The sequence below is a fragment of the Mustela erminea genome, chromosome 4 (genome assembly GCF_009829155.1).
Source record: "Mustela erminea isolate mMusErm1 chromosome 4, mMusErm1.Pri, whole genome shotgun sequence".
In the NCBI taxonomy this organism is placed as follows: domain Eukaryota; kingdom Metazoa; phylum Chordata; class Mammalia; order Carnivora; family Mustelidae; genus Mustela; species Mustela erminea.
Window position 1 is genome coordinate 85,621,852 of NC_045617.1, and position 23,574 is coordinate 85,645,425.

The following is a 23,574-nucleotide window of genomic DNA, read 5'->3' on the forward strand; positions in this document are numbered from 1 at the left end:
TTGTTTAGGAGTTTTTGAACTATATTCATTAGAAAATAGAAAGCCTGTAAATTTCCTTTCTCATACTGTTCTTGTCAGCAATTTTGGCATTAAGGTCTCCGACTGAGTGGAGAAGGAGAAGCAGAAGGTAGCAGGAGTATTCATCCCTTTTCTATTCTCTGCAAGTGTTTGCAGAAAATTAAAAGCATCTGTTTTTTGAAAGTCTGCAGGAAATGACCACACTGGGAAGGCTGCATTGGACAGTGGTTATTGGCTGTCCACATTTGCGGTTCCCTGGGCTTTCTGGAGCCAAGGCACCAGGCTGGGACTGGGAGGGAGAGCCAGAAAGGATGCTCAGTGCCCTCCAACTGGAGTGTGAAGGACGGCACTCACAGGGCTTCCCCTAAGCACTGCTTTGCCATGCTCCGGTCTCTGAAACCAGAGGATAAAAAGGAGTGAGGAGAGGGAGCAGAAGATGAAGAATTGCAGTTACTGAGATGAGGAAACCCAAAGGAGCCCATGAGAGGAAGCGCTGTTTTCCCTTCCTTTTGTTTCTTTCCCAGCTTCTGTTCTGGCTAGGACCTGGACCCTCACCCCACTCTACACAGGCCTTATAATGCAACAAACTTATGTCCTCCTTGTAAGGGATAAAGAGAGAATGATATCTTTGGAGTCTTCCATTATAATAGATGATATATAACAAGTGATCAGGCAGAGCCATCATGTGCCTATTCCAGACTTCAGGCACTAGACATTTCAATGCCAAGACCCCTGGCTTCCGGAAATGAGTGACTTTTAAAGGACATCTGGACCCTGTCCTGTTCTGCCCAGTTCCTGGATGCCTAGGAGGACATGTGCACCAGACTATGATTGCCAATAAAAACTCCAGACCCCAAGCAAAGACGACTCAGGCTCCTTTCCTTTCCAGGTCTCCCTGAGGGTCTGTCTGTATTTGCTCTCGACACATTGTCAATAAACTCTTGCTCTTGCCTCCTGCTGGCTCACATCTGATTTCCATCCTGCATGAACCCAAGAACCCTTTTGGCTAGTCCTGTGGGGCCCCCTCTCCGTCCTCAAACCCAGGCTGCCTACATCATTTGACACCCATTTCAACTTTATGGCTGAAAATGCTTGATCTCAAAGACTGGAAGAACCGGGCTTATTATGTGGTTCTTAGACTTAGCCATTCGAGACACAGAGTTACACAGAGACAGACCAAAACTGCTCATAAAGCAGTGGTATTAAAACATCCCTGAAAGAAGCCAGTGACCCAGTGAAGGTAGATCATGGCTATTTCATAACCACTGGCATAACAAAAGCTTATGAAATGTTTGATCCAGTGAAAATAAGAGAATCTAAGAAATGGAGCTTATGTTCCATAAGTCTGTTCCTTCTAAAAGTAAAGCAAAGGACAGTTTCTTTGGAGTGTTTTCCCTAGGGCTTGAAAGGAATTCTAGATCGTTAAATAATAAAAAGGTTCCTAAACTTGGTGATATGAAGTCACCATTTGAAGAAGTAGAAATTTTATTCCTCCTGGTGTATTTTTTACTCCTAGAGAGAATCTTCATATTTAAATGAAGAAGCAGGATGTCATGATGGCTGAAGATGGATTGAAAAATAGAACCATGAGAGACTATGGACTCTGAAAAACAATCTGAGGGTTTTGAAGGGGCGGGGGGTGGGAGGTTGGGGGATCCCGGTGGCGGGTATTGGAGAGGGCACGGATTGCATGGAGCACTGGGTGTGGTGCAAAAATAATGAATACTGTTACGCTGAAAAAATAAAAAATTTAAAAAATAAAGAAAAATAGGACAGAACAAGGGAGTACCAAGAAAAAAAAAACCTGAATTGAAAGAGAACATTAATTGATCATGCATGTAGCTGTGATACGAGGATAAACACATTCTAAAAAGAAAAAGTCAATAAAGAGAGAAGAAATGGGCACAGAAGGAAAACAGAAGGAGCCAGAAGCTAAAGAAAAATAATGATGAGCTGAATCTGAAGCTGCTTGGGTTGCTAAGGAGAAAGGAGTGGAGGTCAGACTATAGGCATTATTGGCAAGGAAGGAAAAGATACCCAGGGGGAAAAAAGCTACTAAAAGGGAAAGGCAAAACCTTCAAAATTCTTTGGAGACCTGGAATCACTTTTCCAAGAATGAGATGGGACAGGCTGGAAGGAAGGGAGAAGTGGAAAACCTTTCAGATAGGTTCCAACTAGCAGACTTAGGTACTTAAATGAAATGTATCAGGATCTGCAAAAGAAGTAGGAGTGGAAGCTCTGGTAAAACAGATAAAAGAAACAAATGAGCCACTTAGAAAAAGGAGAGAGGAAGCTGAGGCTTGTATGTGACAAGCATCTAAGAATGCGGGGACATCAACTGCTGAAAGGTAGAAATGGCAGTAAAAAGTGGTCAGAAGAGAATTGACTTGCAATTACTAATCAAAGCTGTGAATTTCCTTGCTGGAACAAATTCAAGATGGGGAAGTAAGGGTTGTGGACTCAGTTCTAGTGTGTGTGTGTATATGTGTAGGGGGCTGTTCCCCATACCAGCAAGTGATTCTTAGACACAGCTGGGTGTCCTACAGTTTAACGCAATTTTGACCCACAAGAGTGGGGTTTCTGATGCCAGTTGTAAGTCCAGGTTGTCACAGATGCTTTTGACTGACTGGCTGTAGATTGGAAGTTCCCATGACACCCCCAGACCTTGAGTTCTAGTAATTTGCTTGAGTGGTTCACAGAACTCAGAGAAGTATTTTACTTACTAGAATACTGGTTTAATATACAAGAATGTAACTCAGCAACAGGCAGATGGAAGAGGTAAGTACATGGGGAAAGGGGACACAGCATGCATGCTCTGAGGGCACCACTCTCCCCAGATCTCCATGTATTCACCAACCCGAAAGTTCTCCAAAACTCTTCTTTCTGAGTCTTTATGGAGGTTTCATTACATTACATAGGCATGATTGACCAACTCCTTGGCCACTGGTGATTGATTCAACCTTCAGAACCTGATTGGCTCTGGTTAGTTCCCCCGGCAACCGGCCCCCACCCATAGGTACTTCAAAATGTGAATCCAGTTGTGGTAGAAAGGGGCTTGTTATGAATGACCAGATACCCATTTCACCTTTATGGCTCAGAAAACAGTTTCAAGAACTGAGGACAAGAGGCTGAATCTTACAACAAAAGATACTTTCATTGTTCTTATAATTTAGGAAATTGCAAGGTTTGGGGGAGCTATGAGCCAGGAACCATGGATAAAGACCAAATATATATGAGAAATGTATTTTGGTCTTTGGAATGACCAGATATATATATATATATATATATATATATATATATATATATATCTTATAAATCACAGTATCACAGGAAGCTGTTGCGGACTACATGAAAACAAATTCTTTTTATGGAGTTGGCAAAAAAAGAGTCTCCGGAGTCATGACCTGCATCAAAAAGATGGCTCACTACAGAGAATCAGGCCTCAAGATGACAGTACACCACCTTTGGAACAATTTGAAAGTCTGCACACATTTCACCTCTTGGACAACAGAGGAACGGAAGCTTTGCAACAAGCTTTGAAAACCAATCCAATAAATACACCTGAAAAATGAAGGGAAAATATCAGAAGCAGTGCCTTGCGGATGGAAAAAGACTACCTAAAATAATATAAGGCACTTGTTGAAACTGTGAAAGCAAAGAAAGGTGCTCAAAACAAATGCTGAGTGCAAGTAGAGCCATGACATGACTTAGTGATAATCTTTGTCATGTGTGCCTTTCAAAAATAAAACTGAATGTTCTCAAAAAAAAAAAAAAAAAAGGGCTGATAGAACTCATCTATTAAGTCACCTGGGCTTGACATTTTCTTTGTAGGAAGATTTTATAATTGTTTTCTTTTTTTACAATTAGAATTTTAAAATGGTGGAAAAACACACTTAACATAAAATTTACCATTTTAAAGCATTTCCAAGTGTACGGTTCAGTGGAATTGAGTACATCCCCAATATTGTGCATCCGTGATGACTATCCATTTCCAGAACTTTCACATCATCCCAAACTAAAACTCTGTACCCACTAAACAGTAACTCCCCAACCTTTCCTCCCCACAGCCCCTGGTAACCTGTGTTCTATTTTCTGTTTCTATAAATTTGCCTATCCTAGGTACCTCCTTTAAGTGGAATCTTACAGTATTTGTCCTTTTGTGTCTGGCTTCTTTCACTTAAGTTGAGGCATGTTGTCATAGCATGTGTCAGAATCTTATTCCTTTTATGGCTAAGTAATGTTACATTGTATGGATATGCCACCATTGTAAATCCATTCATCTCTTGGTAGACATCTGGATTGTTACCACCATTTATCTGTTGTGAGTATTTCTGCTGCGAACATTGCTGTGCAATTATCTGTTTGAGTTTTTGCTTCCAATTCTTTTGGGTATATACCTAGAACTGGAACTAGGTATATACCTAGAACTGCTGGCCATAATGGAAATTTGATGTTTTAATTTTTTGAGGAGCCACCAAACTCTTCTGCAGTGACTGTACCATTTCACATTGCCATCAGCAATGCAGGAGGGTTCCACTTTCTCCACATCCTTGCCAGTGTTTGTTATTTTCCATTTTGTTGATAATAACCATCCTGATTGGGTGTGAAGTGGTATCTCATTGTGGTTTTTATTTGCATTTTTCTCTAATATCTAGTTATGATTGAATATCTTTTCATGTGCTTATCAGTCATTTGTGTATCTTCTTTAGGGAAATGCCTATTCATATCCTTCACCTTATTTGTCCAACATGAAGAGATTGAGTGGTGAAGAGAAAGTAATATAAAGTAATTGGTATTAGGTGGTCTACTCCATGAGGGTTAGGGATCTTCTCTGTATTCCTAACATCTCAAGGAGTTCCTAACACTTGGTGGGCACTGATAAACACTTGTTAAATGAGTAAAAAATAAATCTGTGACCTTGAATGGAGTAATTACATTGTTTTGGAGACTGAGATAGAAGAGGGAAATGTGTCATAGTTAGAAGTATGTATGAGATCATTTATTGACAAAACTCAATGTTTGTAGGAATCACCCAGGAACTTGTTAAAAATACAGATTCCTGAGTCTCACTCACAGAAATTCTGACTTAGTGCCTGTGGTACGCCAAAAATGGCTCCCCAAAATATCCATATCTAATCCTCAGAACACATTTATGTTAAATGGCAAGATGGTGGGGAATAGGATTTTAGATGGAATTGGTGTTGCTCATCAGCTGACTTTGGGAAGGGGTGATTATCTTGGATAACCCAAGTGGGCCCAATGTAACTGCAAGAGTCCTTATTTGCAAGGAGGGAGATGGAAGAGTCAGAATCAGAGAGATGGCATTGTGATAAAGATTCAACTGGCAGTTGGTGGCTTTAGAAAAGTTTAACATTATTATTATTATTATTATTATTATTATTATTATTATTTTTAGGAAATGTTAACTTAACATGACAGAGAATTCCTACTGGACCCTAAGGACCATGTCTGCTTCTATATTTCTAACAGATTCACCAGCCTGGCCAGTGAGATAGCTAGAGTCAAATACTCTGGTTTCAGCAATGTATTCACCAAAGACTCTGGGATAGCCTTGTGGAGAAACAGTGGTTAAACAATAAATTAGTATCACAGAGTCTTAATGTTTACCTGTATGTAAAGAATGCTGAAGAAAAGACAGATACTAAGTGATAGATGAGTGACAATAAATAAAATTGAGAGAGAATTTCTGACTTCCCAGGAGTTCTAATTAGCCATGAAAATGCACAAAAAATGTATGGCATACTCTGGTAAGGATAGGAGAGAAGGGGGAATAGTGAAAATGAAGAAGATGAAAATATGATGTAAATTAAGAGAAACAACATTCACGCTCCCGGACTTTTCAGTATATAGGCAGAGAACTTGAGTTTTAATGTTAACAGCAACAGCTCCTGTTGAGGGGCTGTTGTGATCATTCCTGCGTGAGGACAGATTCTTGAATTACTGACTCCTGAAAAAAGTCTCATCACCTGTTCTCTCCTTTTAATTTTCTCATAGGATTGTATTTTTCTATTCAAGGAATATCAGACATCATTTCATAAAACAAGGAAACAGATTTTAGAATCCTCAGGGGAAAAATCTTTTGAGGTTTCAGAAATGTATATATTTGGAAAATTTGAAGCTTTCTGCAAAAGACTGGAGAAGGTAACCATTATGTAGTCACTGTACCCACCCCCCACCCCCCTCTGGTTATTTCGTACTCTATGTGGCCCCCTCACTGAGAATTATTGACCTGGATTTTTTTGTCTCACTGTGGACATGAATCATCTCCTATTACTTACAGTTCACTACATTTTGGTCTAACTTATTTTTCAGTCCTGATGACTACGAAGCTATTGTAGACTTCCCTGCTCTGAAGACCTCAATTCTATCTCTACCTATGGAACTTAGAAGATTCTGTGTCTAATGATTATATTAGGTTGAGGAGAAGTGTGTGGTTAAATGCCTACAGTACCTGGCAGAACCCAGTAGGAGTCTAATATCTGGATGTGTAGACACCTTCTCTTTCTTGGTCGGTAAAAATGGTGGATACCTAAACACTGTGGGGGAACCTTTGTGGGTCAGGCAGAGGTCAGACACTTCACCTTTGATTCATGTATCAGCTCTAGCTGAGGGGGTGTTGGGAAGCTCATACCAGAGGCTTCTTGGAGTCAGCTTTTGAAAAGGGTATAAAGATAGCATATAGGTACCACCCCTTCTGCTCCCCTAGGAGTTGGCCAACTCCTAGGTCTTGGTAGTATCTAGGATTCTGTCCACCATTTGTTGGAAATTGGCAAGGGCATCATATAGGTTGAAGGGCCTCTCCTAGACATGTCTGGAAGCCTGGTTTTTGTTTGTAACCTCCTGATCTGGCCAGGATAGGAAAGTGTGGATGATGAAGAGAACCAAGTCATTGAGTGGGGTCCTCCATACATACTTGTGTAGAGCTGTTTTTTAGTTTGTTTTTTTTAACAGCTTTATTGAGACATGATTCACATACCATACAATTCACCAATTCAAAATGTACAAGTCCCTATTTTCTAATATATTCACAGGGTTGTATAACCATTGCATAGTCTAATTTTAGAACATTTTTGTTTTCCCTAAAAGAAACCCCATCCACCTATCACAGTCTATTCTCCCCTCTACTCACCCCTAGGTAGACACTCATCTACTTTCTCTTTCTCTACACTTGCCTATTCGGAACATTTTATATAAATAGAATCTTATAATATGTGGTCTTTGTGAGTGGCTTCTTTCACTTGGTGTCATGTTTTTAAGATTCACCCATGTTGTAGCATTACTTTTCAGTGCTGAATCATATGACAGTGTATGGATGCCGCATTTTATTTATCACCTCATTAGCTGATGGACGTCTGGGTTGTTTTCCACTTTTTGGCTAGTATGAATAATGCCTCAATGAACATGTGCATACATGTTCTTGAGTGGACACATGCCATTGTTTGTCTTGAGTATACACAGGATTGGAATTTCTGGGCCCTATGGTAACTTTTTGAGGAAGAGCCAAACAATTTTCTCAAAACAGCTGTATCATTTTACATTTCCACCAGAAGTGTATGAGGGTTTTGGTTTCCCCACACCCTTGTCAACACTTATTATTATTTACCTTTTTGAACTTATATAAACTAGAGGGTGTGAAGTAACATCTCTCTCACTGTGGTTTCGATTTGCATTTTGTTGATGACTAATAATGTTGAACATCTTTTAATTTCCTTATAGTCCATTCATAATTCTTCTCTGGAGAAATTATAATCACATCTTTTGCACATTTTTAATTTGTTATTTGAGTTTTTAATTGCTGAGTTGTAAGAGTTCTTTATATATTCTGGGTATGAGTCCCTTATCAGATATTATATTTTTATCCATTCTGTGAGTTGTCTTTTCACTTTCTTGATGGTGTCCTTTAAAGCACAATAGTTTTTTAATTTTAATAAAGTCCAATTTATGAATTCTTATTGTTTCTTGTGCTTTTGTACCTTATGTAAGAAACTATTGTATGGAGTTGTGAACAATAGAGATTTCTTGGGGACAAATGTCCAATTAGAAGGATATCAGAATGGAGGCCCTATTGCTCAGACCCTGTTCCATAAATATGTTTAATGTTTCTGAGTGCCCTGTAGTGTAAAACTTGGGGTGGGTCCTGGTTACTCTAACTTTTTCCAGGGACTAGTCCCCTTGACAACGTGAGTGTAATTTTATGCTTGGTAGTGTTTCAGGGTTGGACCTTAATGGTTAGCCCGTTAGCAGTAAAGATCTTTGGTGGCAGTTCGAATACTGGGCATAGTAGGCATCTATTCATGAAGTAGTAGCCTGAATATTCATGATGCTAGAAGGAGTGGGTGGTAATGGCCAGCTGCACTAGGCACTTACCTGACTCTACCTCTGGAGAAGCCTTGCCACTAATCTTAAAAACACAGCTTTATGTCACAAGGGCTCAGCAGCCAGAGCTAATGCAGAAACACCCAGAGACCTCACCTAAGGTGTATTCTGATTGCTAGGTCATCCCAATTCCCCTGTTTTAAGAATCCCTTAGTTGATAGGCATCACTCCCATGTGTAACTGGGAATATTGGCCTCCAGATTTTCAAAGATGGGACTATAAAATGTACCCTGAAGTGTGGCCAGGTTTTCCATCATCTCCCAGAGGTGATTACTAAGCTGCCTGGATGGGTTTCCCCTGATGAGTGGGCCACAAGAGGGACCACTATTGGGCTACCTCTGTAAACTCTGAACTAGTAGAAGAGGAGAGTCAGAAGGTCAAGCTAAGTCAGAGCCTTCTAGGGAAAGCAGAGACTGAGATGTCAGAATGAAAGCATGGCAAAGACAGCACTGAGGTTGGGGTTGGAGAGACAAGACCTCAGAGTTAGGCAGAAATGTTTAAGTGAGGAAGTTTCTAGTGTGTCACTAGTTTGCCTGAAGTGCAAACTAGTGCACCTTCTCTTGGTAGGTGGAGACTTGATAGTACATTAAGTGTTAGTCTGTCCTAATGAGCCAGAATTGAAGGGTGTACTTTGCTTCTTTTTCCTCTTCCTGCCGTATGAATTTTGGTGAAGATTGGTGTTTCCCAGAGCCCTGTCTTTAGTTTTGTTTTCTTCTCACCCCAAACATTTGTGGGAGAGAAGGGATGGGAAACTTATATTGGTGGGGGGAGATTTAAGGGACTGGATGGAGCCTTGTAGGTGGGGTAGGGTGATGTCGAGATAAGACAATCACAACAAGTTGAGAACTGGAAAGGGTGCCAAGACTGGTGAGCAGAAGAGGGATTACAAGTCTGTTGTCAATATGGAGGGGTCAAAAGCACATAAAGAGAGCTAACGAAAAAGCCAAGATGAGGACAAACAAGCAGGAATGTGGTTGAGGTTGATCACCCTTGACTGGCTTTTACTTTGCTACATGGTGTTGGAAGTGGGAGAAGCCCTAGCTGAGTTCAAAAGGCCAAGCATGGGGTAGACTATGTCTCTGCCCCCGATGACTCTTCTTCTGGCCATGGACAAAATGGAGGATGTGTCAGTGACAGGAGTGACATCCCAGTGTCTGGGTGTTGGGGCCAGGTGTCAGGGGAAGGGATAATGGCCAGAATTTTGGCAGGTTAGAAGAGCAGAGCATGTGGGTTTTTTCAGTTCTGCAGTTTGTTTTTGTTTTTTAAGGGAGTGGACTGTATGTGTTGGTAGGAAACCCAAGTATTTCTTATCTTTACATACAGTATGTGGACATGTGCTACAAATTGCAGGCAGTTCGTATTTCCTCCAGGGTTGGGCTGGCTTCTAGGATGACAGTGGAGTTTGGAAATGTACAGAAATAGTGGTGGAAGAGTGAAGGTTGCTCTGGAAATGGTTTTCTAGGTTGATGTGCACAGGGAGTTTATGTGAATTGTGCAGGCTAGTTGCAATCTGTAGTGTTTCTTCATGGGGTTTAGTATTTGGAGGGATCCCCTGAAAACAGGTTTATTTTCTGTTTGGCCATTGGACCCATGGGCCTGCCTTGAGGAGTTTTGAGTGTTGTTCTCCAAACCAGGAATCAAAGTGGGGAATCACTGATGAAGATTCAGGAACTGAGTGGCCTATAGACATGAAGGACTTTTATTTTTGGTGTGTGAGGTTGTTGGTGGTGGTACATTGAGCGAGAGGCAGCCATTCATGAAGGAAAGTTCATTTCTAGGGTTTCCCAAGGCCCTTAGGGGTCAGAAGGGACTTCAGTTGTCTTCAGTCTTCTTGGGACTTTGGTTGCCTGGATGCAGGTAAAAGGGAAAACACATGTGGACTTTTGATAGTCTTACATATCAGAACTGTGGTGAGGGCCAAGAAGAACACTAAAGCTTTTGAATCTAGTGGCTCAGGGAAATGATTTTCAGAAAATTCTCCAGAGCAAGAGGATGAAGCTATTCAGACATCTGTAATAGCTTTTACTCTAATTCTTTTCTTTTCCCTCTTGAGGGACAAAGTGACCAAAATCTGAGAAATCTAGCAAACTTTCTCTGGATATGTTAGAAGTAGCCTAAGAATAGTAATGATTGGTGACAGAGATTTGTCTTCTATTTTATCTCCTCTAGCTGGTTTTAGCTAAATGATAGTAGGGGCTGTTTATTGTTTGTTTTTAATTTTTTCTTTGTATTATTTATTTTAAAGATTTTTCAAAAATATTTATTATTTTGAGAAAAAGAGAACACGGAGAGGGGAGTGGCAAGGGAGAGGGAGAGAGAAACCCAAGTAGACTCTACCCTGAGCACAAAGCCATGCACTGGGCTCCATCTTGCCTCCCTTGAGATCATGACTGAGCCGAAACCAAGAGTCAGATGCTCAACTGACTGTGCCATCCAGGAGCCCCCTAATGGTTTTTTAAAATTATTTTTTAAATTAACATATAATATATTATTTGCACCAGGGGCAGAGATTTTATTTTGTAATCTCCACACCCAGCATGGGGCTTGAACTCAAAACCCCAAGATCAAGAGCCACATGCTCCACTAACTGAACCAGCCAGATAGCCCTTGGTTTGCTTTTTAAATCAATAATTCATTAGGAGTTTATTCTAGGGAAGGGTGCTAACATCCCATTTCTAAAATGACACTTCTCTTTTTAAGATTACAGAAATGATAACTATTGTGCAAACATATTCAGCCCTGAGTAATTCGACAATAGAGGGAATAGATATTATGTCAATAAAATTCAAAAACATATATCAAGGGGTTAAGAAAAAACAGTATGACATCCTGGATCCAAGAAGGACAGAATTCGATATAGACTTCACAGAGTTCATGACGAAAATCAATGGTTTGGAGGTAAATAATTATATATACTTTTAATTAAGTAAACCTGAAATGTAACCAATAGTACTAGAATTCACATATTTACTGTTTATTAGAAGTTACTCTTGTGTATTTGATCAAAACTATCTGATGTGAAAAAATTTTCAACTAGTCCACAAAACATTTTCTCTTTTTTTTTAATGGAAAATCAGCATGTTCAGTAAAAGAGATCAATGAATAACCAGAAGGCCCAAGGGTTATTATAGCTGGGGTTCATTTTTCATTTGCATTGGAATTTGTATTTGATTTTTGGTGTGCTGAGGAGCCAGTGTCATTTTTTCCAGGCCAAGAGGAAGTGTGTAATCCTTATTCTTTGTTTTAAGTGTGAAAAGATTTGAGGACAGGTTAGAAAGATGGATCACTCTCCCCTTGGCCTTGTATGGTCACCTTCTCTCTGCAGCTTAGAGGACAGCTCTAAAGAAGACTTTTCATCCTGTTTGTCATAACTTAAGGGACATCAGAAGGGTGAAGGGTACTTAAAAAGAGCATGTCTGGTGACACCAAAACATACTTCTCTCCCACCTTTTGGGCTTACATGACCACAGTTACTGTCTTATTGTAAACTACTGTAAACCCAGGCTAAGTGCCAGGGTCTCCTCTTTGCTCCAGAATGTCTTGGAGATACAGAAAGGGACAGGAATATACTGTATCCACTTCCAGAATCTGAAATTCTTGTCATGAAGGTGAGAAAAACATATATATATATTATATATATAACATATATATGTTTATTTAAAAAAATATATGTGTATAAAATAAAAAAATAAAATATAATTTTTAAAGAATCCTTAAATAAATGAATACATATATTCATTTATTTTTATTTTTTAAGGATTCTTTAAAAATTATATTAAGATAATCTAGGAAATATATGTAAGAATTATATTAAGATAATCTAGGAAATATATATAAGAATGATCCTAAAATTCTAACAATGCCTTTTCTTTTTGGAATAGATTTCCTTTCAGTTTTTGAGAGACTGTTTGATATTAAGATATGTTTTAGTTATTGTTTATAGTGTCTGGCTAGTTGGGCAGAGTGAGAATTTGCTTCCAAAATGCTTTAGGTGTTATAGCTTTATCGCAATTGGAATTTGTGAGTTTTAAAAAAACTTATTGCTTAACTTACTTGCTGTGGCTAGGTCTTGCATACTATGTTGAATAAAAGTGGTGAGAGTAGACTTGCTCCTGACCTTAGGGGAAAAGCTCTCAGTTTTTCACCAATTTGGAATATGATTTTGGCTATGGGTTTTTCATATAAGGCCTTTATTAAGTGGAGTTTTCTTCCCTCTAGGCCTACTTTACAGAGGGTTTTTTATCATGAATGGATGTTGTAATTTGTCAAATGCTTTTTCTGCTTCTATTGAATTGTCAATTGGTTTTTATTCTTTTCTCTTACTGATGTGATGTATCACGTCATTTGTTTTACGAATATTAAACCACCCTGCATCCATGAAATAAAACCCACTTGATCATGGCATATGATTTTTTAAATATACTGTTTGATTTGGTTTGCTAATATTTTGTTGGGGGATTTTTGCATCTATATTCATAAGGGATAATGGCCTGTAGTTCTCTTTTTGTGATGTCTGTATCTGGTTTTGGCATCAGGGTGATACTGGTCTCATGGAATGAATTTGGAAGTTTTCCTTCCTCTTGTACTTTTTGGAATAGTTTGAGAAAAAAAATTAATTAAATGTTTGGTAGAGTTTGTCTGTGATGCAGTCTGATCCTGGGCTTTTGTTTATTGAGAGTCTTTTGATTAATGAATCAATTTCATTGCTAGTAACTGCTCATTTCAAATTTTCTATTTCTTCCTACTTTAGTTTTGCCAAGTTATATGTTTCTAGGAATTTATCCATTTCTTCTAAGTTGTCCAATTTATTGGTATGTTTTCATAATATGCTGTTACAATTGTTTGTACTTCTGTAGTGTTGGTTATTAGCTCTCCTCTTTCATTAATGATTTTGTTTATTTGAGTCCTCTTTTTCTCTCTCCCTTTTCCGTTTATGATTCTGGCTAGAGATTTACCAATTTTGTTGATCTTCTCAAAGAATGAGCTGCTGCCTTCATTGGTCTATTCTATTGTTTTTGTTTTGTTTTGTTTTGTTTTTCAGTTTTAATGTCATTTCTTCTATAGAATTCTTGATTCCTTCCTTCTGCTAGTTTTGATTTTATTTGGTCTTTTTCTAGCTCTTTTATGTAGAAGGTTATGTTGTGTATTTGAGATTTTTCTTGCTTCTTGAGGTAGGCCTATGTTGCTATAAACTTCCCTCTTTCAACTACTCTTGCTGCATCCCATATTTTTGTGATTTATTAATAAAGATTATATGTTATAAAGGCTTTTTTGTGGCCTTAGGTACAAATTTTAGCTTTCAGTATATTTAGAAGCCATCTTGAATTTTTAATAGTTTCAAAGAAGTGTCAGTGTTTAAATTTTCCTTCCTTTCCCAAATTTTGATTAAAAAACATGGCCTATATTAGTAGACTGTACCAACTTATAAGTGAAAATAATTTGGAAAGATTGCATCAGTTCCATTGGTTGGGTACCAGGAGTTCGGAGTTCATTGTGAAGGACGGTGGGGAGTTTTGGAAAAATATTTTCTTCTTCTTTTTCTTCCTTAATGTTGCAAAGGGGTTTCTGAGAGCAGGAGTGTTGGAAAATGACACTTGTTGACCCTGGGCATCGACAATGTCATTATGTTGCTCTCCCAATATGCTTAGAGTTTGAGAAGTTCTTTATAGATCCTGGATATCAACCTTTTAGTCTGTACTGTCATTTGTGAATATCTTCTCCCATTCTGTGGGTTGCCTCTTTGTTTTGTTGACTGTTTCCTTTGCTGTGCAGAAGCTTTTGATCTTGATGAAGTCCCAAAAGTTCATTTTCGCTTTTGTCTCCTTTGCCTTTGGAGACATATCTTGAAAGAAGTTGCTGTGGTTGATATTGAAGAGATTTCCGCTTATGTTCTCCTCTAGGATTCTAATGGATTCCTGCCTCACGTTTTATCCCTTTCAAGTTTATCTTTATTAATTGTTGTTAAACAAAAGGAATCTCTTCCTTAATGCCCCCACTCAATGGAATATTCATATTTTATTTTAGATACAAATACAGGCATTTATGAACAGTACGTTTGGAAAAATCTTATCTTCTCAACAAGCCCTTCAGCTGCTTCAAAGGTATTTATAATGCATTAAGCGGTGTATAAAGATATAACTTTATATCTGAAAATACAATTTCAAACACGATATTTTTAGAACTCTCTCCTCTGTAAACTTTAAGACTTATAAACATTAATCTTTCAATTACCATTAAGTAGACTGGTAAGAATGTGAAATATGGTATGATATTTTTCATCGCATTTTTTGAAGCAGAAAGGCTTCCAATAAGAGAATGGAATTATTTCATATGATTTTTTTCCTCCAGCTATGTAATATATTTGAGGTTAATTTCATAGACATTATTGGAAAAGGAGCCAATAATATTTAATTCTGCATACTGCAAGGATTTCCGAAAGTGAAATTATCTAAGGGTAGTAGATCCTCCAACTTCCCATTTTCCCTCCAGAGTGCTCCTGCTGCTTCTTTCTCCTCTATCCTGACAACAGTGCTCCCTGAAGGGCGGGAAGGACAGCCTGGACTATAGGCCATTTCCTTTGAGCTCAGGGAGGGCTCAAGGCCTGTGTTAGGGACCCTTTGGGAACTCTTTCCTGAGTGCCAGTGCCTCTGGTTTTGGGCCCAGTTTTGCTGGAGTTCCACGTCTCTGTGATAATGGACATACCTGTGAGACCTTACCTCATGACCCCACTGAGAGAGTTAAACGAGACGTATTAAAATGATTTTGACAAATGAAAGTACTGTACAGACAGATGGCAGTACCAATTTCTTGGCAATTTCTCTCTGTGTCTCTATCTTCCTGTCCATCTGTCTCTCTTTTTACCTCCAGTGCACTGGTGTAAATTCGCTGTGTTAATAGGATGTTACTGTCCTAGTGCTTCCTGTGCATCACTTAGTCTGACAGGGGAAGTGATATTTGGCTGACAGATCATTGCTATGATGTGGCAGAGGGAGGCTCAGTGTGCTGGCCTCCATCTTTGCTGAGCCAACCGCCACCACCACCCCACCTTTACTCATTTTATCAATTTCAGTTTAAAGGTCTCCTTCTAAGGGAAATCTTCCTCGACTCCCCAGACTTGGCTGGGTTCCCCGATATGTGCATTTCTGGTATCCTTGTAATTTAAATAATTATTTACCTAACTCTTGACTAAATCTGCATTTTCTGTAACATAACTGGAGGTTCCAAGAGGGCTAGAGTGACACCTGTCCTGTTCCTCTCTGAATCCTGGGACAGTGGGTGAGGCCTGGTACGAGTATTTGTCAAAATGAGTGAATGAATGGATTTTTAGGATGGCAGCAATTCTTAAGTATGTTTCTCATTTACTTTTAATTATTCACCTTCCATTACTTTCAGATTCCAGAAGCTGCAAATCCCCTGTCTTCAGTCAGAAATAAACCACACAATCGAGCGTATTCTTCAGTTTTATGTGTCTGAACTCGAAGCTACTAAGAAGGCAAGGATCGTTTTTGTAAATGGAATAGTACTTCAGTTTTTAAAAAAGATTTTATTTATTTATTTGAGAGAGAGAGAGAGAACAAGTAATGGGGAGCGGCAGAGAGAGAGAGAGAGACTCCCTGCTGAACAGGGAGCCCGACACCAGTCTTGATCCCAGGACCCAGATCTGGAGATCATGACCCGAGCCAAAGGCAGACACTTAACCAACTAAGCCTCCCAGGCGTCCCCAGAATAGTACTTTGGTACAAAGTGAAAGTATCTGCCATTATTATCTTGTGCTAAACTTCCCAGAATGATCCCTTCACTGCTAAGTACTTCTGATGTGCCCTTCTCTGTGTGGGAAGGTGTTGACAGTTTATGTCATTGGACAGTCAGCTTTGCAGCCCCGTGCTTTTCACAACTGTTGCTTTTTTTTTTTTTTAAATTTCTGCAACAGCATTTATGTGTATATAGGAAAGCCCATGGAAGTTAATATCTCTGTGTACAGAAATAGGGGCTCTGAAGCATATTATAACAATTAAATATAGCTCATGTACTCTCTTATTTGAAAAACTCCTTAAAGTTTGGGATGAAATATAGAAAAAAGGTACATGTCATGGGAAAGAAGAGTTAAGAGAGAATTAAATGTCATATATTGTAAACATAGTTTCGGAGCCGCAGATTATCACTGAAGGGCATTTACATATTTTTGCATTACCTCCCACGTGTAAAACATAGGAATACAAATGTATTGATTACTTTTGGCATTTTCCATTGTACTGAATTTTAAACATTAATACCAGATCTTTAATTACAGCTCTATCATTCTCAAAAAGATGACCCTCCCCTTGCTCGCAACATGCCCCCCATAGCAGGAAAAATACTCTGGGTGAGGCAGCTGTACCGGCGGATCAGTGAACCCATCAACTATTTCTTTGTAAGCCAGTAGTCACATTTACAGTATGAGGATTATGGTGGTTTTAATACAAGATGTGTATTTTATCCTGTAATGTTTGTGTCCAATAAAGTTAGTTAGAGCTACTGCTTTCACGAGGCAAAGAAAATTTAGTTTATAAAGATGCTTGAGGGAGACTAAACCAGTCCTCTCATGTTTCGGTAGGTAAGCTCACTTAATTACAGTTAATCTTTAAGGGGGGAAATCTTATAATCTTATGACTTTTAATAATACAGGGCACTTTATCAAGGCTTTTAAAGAGTCATTGTTTTGAAAATAGTGAAGTCTCGGCGTTGTACTGAAGATTTCTTCTATGTGTGGACGGATGGGTCACTGACATGTATTAGGGAAGGTGAAGACAACTCTTAGTATGTTTCTGAATTAGGAATTGAGATCTAGAGTGAAGTATAAAAGAGTTACATGACTTCTCTGTGTCCTTAAAATTATTAGATTTCTGAAAAGCCCCACGATACTCTTAGGCCCCACTGTCATTCTGAAATTGCCAAGTTTGCCTTCTCTTTGTTTTTGGTTTGATTTGATATTGTAAAGAGACAGACTCACAAAGTAGAATTAGCTTGCTTAGGGTAGCATCTTTTAAAAATTTTTTTTAATTTATTTTTTACTTTCAGCATAACAGTATTCATTATTTTTGCACCACACCCAGTGCTCCATGCAATCCGTGCCCTCTATAATACCCACCACCTGGTACCCCGACCTCCTACCCCCTGCCCCTTCAAAACCCTCAGATTGTTTTTCAGAGTCCATAGTCTCTCATGGTTTACCTCCTCTTCCAATTTAGCATCTTATGCCCAAATACAGGACAAAATAAGTACTAAAAATAGTCTTACAAGTAATTTTAATATTTAAGCATTCTTGGCTGTTAAGTTTTCATTGTTTCTGCTTGGCTGCTGTCAATCATTTTACTGTTCTCACTATTTGTAAAAAAAATTCAAAGCCTGGTCTTAAAAAAGTGGCCAGGGTGGGGACTCCATTATTGATTGACTTTGCATGACAGAGCCAAAATTGCCCTGTTTTTGACATCTGCCAATCAAAGCATAAAACATTTTTTTGTTTACCTAAAGGAATTTGGTTTTTGTTTTTTGATATACAGTTACTTTTTTTTCAGTTCTGGAATTTGGGAATTTTCCTGATATTCACAGGTCAAGGAAAATGAGTCCATTCTATCTTTTTTTTTTCCTTTTTATTTAGTATTATTATTAATTAAATATTTCAAACCTACACAGTATAGAAAATACAAAATTGACATCTTATCCTGAATTGTGGGGAGAGAATAGAGAGTTGAAGGCAGAGGCTCTCAGCCTGGCCGGCTGTTAAGGCTATAGACCTTTCCTTCTTAAGCCCTTTATTGCCTTTTCCAATGTTCCCTTTCCACCAGTGAAGTTTTTCTACTTCCGTCTCTAGTTTGTATGGGTTTCCTCATCTCTGTTTTACTCTGAGGCAAAATCCAAGGCATAATTATTTGATGACATTTTAAATACCAGCAGCTTTCTGCTTGGGATAGGAAAACAATCAGCAGTCTTTTAATTATAAATATTTTTTTCCCAGAAAAACTCAGAAATTTTGTCAAGTGCGGAAGGTAAAGCTGTCATACGTCAGTATAACAAAATTTCCTATGTTCTGGTGGAATTCGAGGTGGTCTATCACACAGCTTGGGTCAGAGAGATTTCGCAGTTACAATATGGTGCGTATAAGACATACGGTGATGCTGTGGAGGGGTATTAGGTGATTTTGAACAAAGTCATGGTTCTGGAGAATTTGTACATTCCTTTAATACAATATTACAATAGTTACTTTTAGATTTGGAAATAATATAATAATTTTTTTATAGTTCTTACTAGTATTCTGATTCTATAAGTGAAATTTGCCATCATCTTAAAGTTGATACACTTCGATTGTGACCTCCCCCTAAAAAAGCAGCATTTAAAAAGTAACTATTGAGACTCTTCATAGATATTTCTCCATAGACGTGGGGGAAGTTTTCATATTCAGTTTTATCATGTTATAGATTCAAATCTCAGTCCTGATCAGGGGAGAAAGAATTGCACTTTGCTTGTCTTCCTCCTCCCCTTCCATTCTTTCTTTTTCTATAAGCGAATTTAACTTCACTTTTGAGCTCCAGGAAATTCACAGTATTAGGGCTGTGCCTGAGTACCTCTGCGGGGTGCCAAAGTGTTGGGTGGAGTCAAGTGTGAGGCAGGGGATGGGCAGTTTCAAGCCCTCATGCATCCATGCTGCCATCACCTGTAATGTTTGTTACTGTGGGGGCTCAGTTATTGGTTGGTTCAGGTTCCTGCTTTGTGCCATCTTAACCTTAAGCTCTTATCTATAATCTTGGTGGAACCCTGATCGTGACCCCAGACAGAAAGGTTTCTCCCTCCCAGGCCAGGATCCCCACTCCAGCAGAGTACAAATTTGCAGACACAGAAAGCACAAATCCTGTGGTTGGATCATTGCGAGTGATAATAAGAAGGGCTGCTCTTTTTCTGCCCGTTGGTTCTAGACCCATGTATTTTAGCTGTTGGAGGACATGTCACTATTGCCACCCATTGATTAGCTCATGCCTGCGTCCTGGAGGACAGGGTTCCAACCCTGCAGGTTGTCTTCCCCGCCTGGCCCCTTTAGCCATTAGTAAGCCACTCATACCAGCCCAGGCGTTTCTGGGTAATGAGTATGGTAGAACCCTATGGATCCTACTGAAAACTAGCTCTCAAGGACTGTCAAGAGAAACTTAAAGTTCACGTTATGGAGAAGGACAAAACAGAACTGTTAACTGAAGTATGGAGCACGTGCTATCTTGCTTCTACAATATCATATGCTTTTCTACTTTTCATTTGTCCTGATTGTTTTTCCTCTTATTAGCCCATGTTCAAAAACAAGTTCACCAGTCACCTCTTCAATATAGCCCTTCCTTATTCTTCCTCCTCTACACACTTTATCTGTTCATCGTTCCCCTGACACTTACTGCTTTAGGGATCTGTCTCAAATCCCCTTCACATTCCAAGGATACTGCCTCTGTCTGTTTCTTCTTGTATACTTTAAATAACAGTCAGTGATGCCAACACTTACAGAGTCCTTACCCTGTGCCAGTCAAAGCAGTTTAAACATGTAGCTTCCTTTTGTCCTCATGGCGACCCTACGAGGAGCTGTATTTATCCTCATTGTTTAGATGAGGAAACTGAGGTACTAAGAGATTATGTCACTTGCACAAGCTCATCACGCAGCTTGGAAGTGGCAAAGCTGTGGTTTAAATCTACCTTTCCTATGAACACAGGTTAGTGGAAATGAATTGTTCTGCAAGGCTTCTTGTTATATTGACGTGGCTATATTTAACCATATAGAAGCTTGGAATAGTAATTGAGGACCTGGAATTGGCCTCTTGTAGATGGTTGGTCTATGAAGTTGAATGAAATGTCACTAAGTCCTGGAGCCGACTTCCTGGCTGTCATAATTCTTAGTGGTCTTGCTGACCATTTTGTCCTTTGAAGAAAGCTCAGTACAGCCTTAAGGAAGACAGATTTCATTACATGAGTGTTCCAAGGTTATTTTGGAATTTACTTGGGAGGATAAATGATTTCTGGCTCAATTTTAAAAAGATTCCACGTGAATTAGGTAAGAATTTTTGTTGAAATCCTCATACAACTAGCATCATTAAGAACCATTTCGAGACTAATGTTATCTGATGAATAAAAGTCAGCTAACTTCAAAGGAATATATAGACAATTCCATTATACTAGAAAATAAATGCAGCCACATTCTATGAAGTAATGTGAGGCTTGGAAGATACATAAGAAATTCTCCTGTTAGTAATGTTTGTTAATATAAGATATAATTTAGGCTAGCACATACTCATCTAGAAGTGTGTTATTATTATGCCTCTAGAAGTAATTCATGTTAGGATAACAATTTAGCTAAGGCTACTCAGCACTAGCCAGGATTATATATTTCAATTCATAATCAAAAGCATGCCCGCAAATTCCTATTTATATGAATGATGTTCAGGTAGTAGTTTAGGTGTAGCATAAAAAAAATCTTTATCTCCTAGAAACTCACAATGCCATGGTCTTTAATAAATATATCTTACTGATGCTGAGCTTAGTTAGCAGACTTTCAAGATGAGGGCTTAATTCTTCCTTTAAAGGAGCAGTTTGGGTTTCATTGTGGAAAAGGGTTTGTCATATGAAGTATGTCCTATTTTATACTTGTGCACACAGTTCTTTCCCAGAGGTGCATGAAATCACAATCCATTAAAAGAAACTACATTGTGTTATAGCTCTCGCTCTCTTAGACCCACTCAGAAAAGTGTTGCTGTTCATAGCATGAAGGCTATCTGTTCTTTTTTTTTTTTTTAAGATTTTATTTATTTATTTGACAGATAGAGATCACAAGTAGGCAGACAGGCAGGCAGAGAGAGAGGAGGAAGCAGGCTCCCTGCTGAGCAGAGAGCCCGATGCGGGGCTCCATCCCAGAACCCTGAGATCATGACCTGAGCCTAAGGCAGAGGCTTAACCCACTGAGCCACCCAGGTGCCCCAAGGCTATCTGTTCTTCATTCATTTTTATCTCTCTGGATCTGATTTTATGGGTTTGCAGACATACTGCATTCCCTTATTTAAGTTTTGGGCACAGACCACATGTCAGATGCTATGCCTCATCACCGGGGTATCCAACACTGTTGTTCTATTAAGAAGTCAGCACCCAGTGGGGAAGGGAGGTGTGTAAGCATGGCTGGAAGCAGAAGAGAAATCCAGAAAAGCTAATGTCAATAATTGTTTATTTGTAGCTTTACAAGCCACACTTTTTGTGCGACATCCAGAAACCGGGAAGTTGCTGGTTAATTTTGATCCCAAAATTCTGGAAGTTGTTCGGGAAACCAAGTGCATGATAAAAATGAAGTTGGATGTACCAGAACAGGCAAAGAAATTGCTAAAATTGGAAAGTAAATTGAAAGCAGACAAATTGCATTTGCAGGTAAGATAGATTATATACATATATTTTAAGATTTTATTTATTTATATGAGAGAGAGTGAGAGAAAAAGAGAATGTGCACAACCATGAGCAGGAGGGGAAGGAGGAGGGAAGGCAAAGGGAGAAAGAATCTGAAGCCAACTAAGTGCAGAGCCTGACTTGGGGCTCCATCCTTGACTTTGAGATCACGACCTGAGCTGAAACCAAGAGCCCGATACCCAATTGACTGAGCCACCCATGTGCCCCAAATTAGATTATATTTTAAAATTATTTTGGGGGACGCCTGGGTGGCTCAGTTGGTTAAGCAGCTGCCTTCGGCTCAGGTCATGATCCCAGCATCCTGGGATTGAGTCCCACATCGGGCTCCTTGCTCTGTGGGGAGCCTGCTTCTTCCTCTGACTCTGCCTGCCACTTTATCTGCCGGTGCTCGATCTTGGTCTCTCTCTCTGACAAATAAATAAATAAAATCTTTAAAAAAAATTATTTTTGAAGGAGATTTTTTGTGTGTGTGTGAAAAAAATAGCATAGCAGTTGTGCTGATATGGTAGTGAGAGATAATTTTTTACTTTGTTGATTCTTTTCATTTTTCTTCAGCTTTATTGACGAATGGTTGATAAGTAAAATTGTAAGATATTTAAAGTATACATCATGATGATTTGATATGAATATACATTATGAAAGGATTCCTCTCATGTAGTTCATTCATCTATATGTCATGTAAAATATATAGATATATATGTATTTAGGTATCTGTATATTATACATATATATTATATCTTGATATATATATGTATATATTAAACCAAAAAGAAACAGCATATATTTGTTCGTATATACACATATATTTGTTTCTTTTTGGTGAGAATGTTTAAGTCCTACTCTCTTAGTAAAATTCAATTAGATGACATAGTGTTATTAGTTACAGACACCACATTATACATTGGATCTTCAGTCCTTATTCATCTTACACCTGAAAGATTGTACCCTTTTACCCACCTCTTCTTATTCCCTCCCCACCCCCAACCCCTGGCAACCACTTTTCTACTGTTTTTACAAGTTCAGCTTTTTAAAATTTCCACATATAAGTGAGACCCACAGTATTTGTCTTTCTCTGTCTGCCTTATTTCAATTAGCATAAGGCTTTCAAGGTCCATCCATGTTGGTGCAAATGGCAGGATGTCTTTCTCATGGCTGAATAATATTCCATTATGTATATATACCATATTTTCTTTATCCATTCATCTATTGATGGATGTTTCCATATCTTGGTTGTTGTAAATGATGCTGCAGTGAACATGGGAGTGCAGATATCTCTTCGAGATCCTGATTTCATTTCCTCTAGATCTACAGTTAGAAGTGGGATTGCACACATCATGTGGCATTTTTATTTTGAACTTTTTGCGGACCCTCCATACTGTTTTCCACAGTGGCTGCACCAATTTACATCCGCACCAACAGTGCATGAGGGTTCTCTTTTCTGCATATTCTGGCCAGCACTTGTTATCTCTTGTCTTTTTGAGATAACGATTCTAACAGGTTTAATTTTAATTAATTAATTAATTAAATTTAATGATTAAATAAAATAAATAATTAAAATAAAATGGAAAATAAATCATAAAAAATAATAAAATAAATTAAATAAATAAATAACTTAACTTAAATAAATAAAAAACATTCTAACAGGTGTGACATACCATCTCACTGTGGTTTTGATTTGCATTTCCCAGATGGTTAGGGATATTGACT

General features: G+C 38.6%; 1 protein-coding gene across 6 annotated transcripts in view; it reads left to right on the plus strand.

The window, feature by feature from the left end:
• DNAH8 (dynein axonemal heavy chain 8) overlaps positions 1 to 23,574 on the plus strand; it is a 342,799-nt gene that overhangs the window by 55,893 nt on the left and 263,332 nt on the right. For all 6 annotated transcript variants that reach the window (XM_032339820.1, XM_032339819.1, XM_032339821.1 and 3 more), the window contains 7 exons: positions 6,034 to 6,180; positions 11,116 to 11,313; positions 14,440 to 14,516; positions 15,808 to 15,907; positions 16,706 to 16,825; positions 18,410 to 18,545; positions 21,644 to 21,831. In XM_032339820.1, coding sequence (XP_032195711.1) covers positions 6,034 to 6,180; positions 11,116 to 11,313; positions 14,440 to 14,516; positions 15,808 to 15,907; positions 16,706 to 16,825; positions 18,410 to 18,545; positions 21,644 to 21,831 — 966 coding nt within the window. The remainder of the gene's footprint in view (positions 1 to 6,033; positions 6,181 to 11,115; positions 11,314 to 14,439; positions 14,517 to 15,807; positions 15,908 to 16,705; positions 16,826 to 18,409; positions 18,546 to 21,643; positions 21,832 to 23,574) is intronic.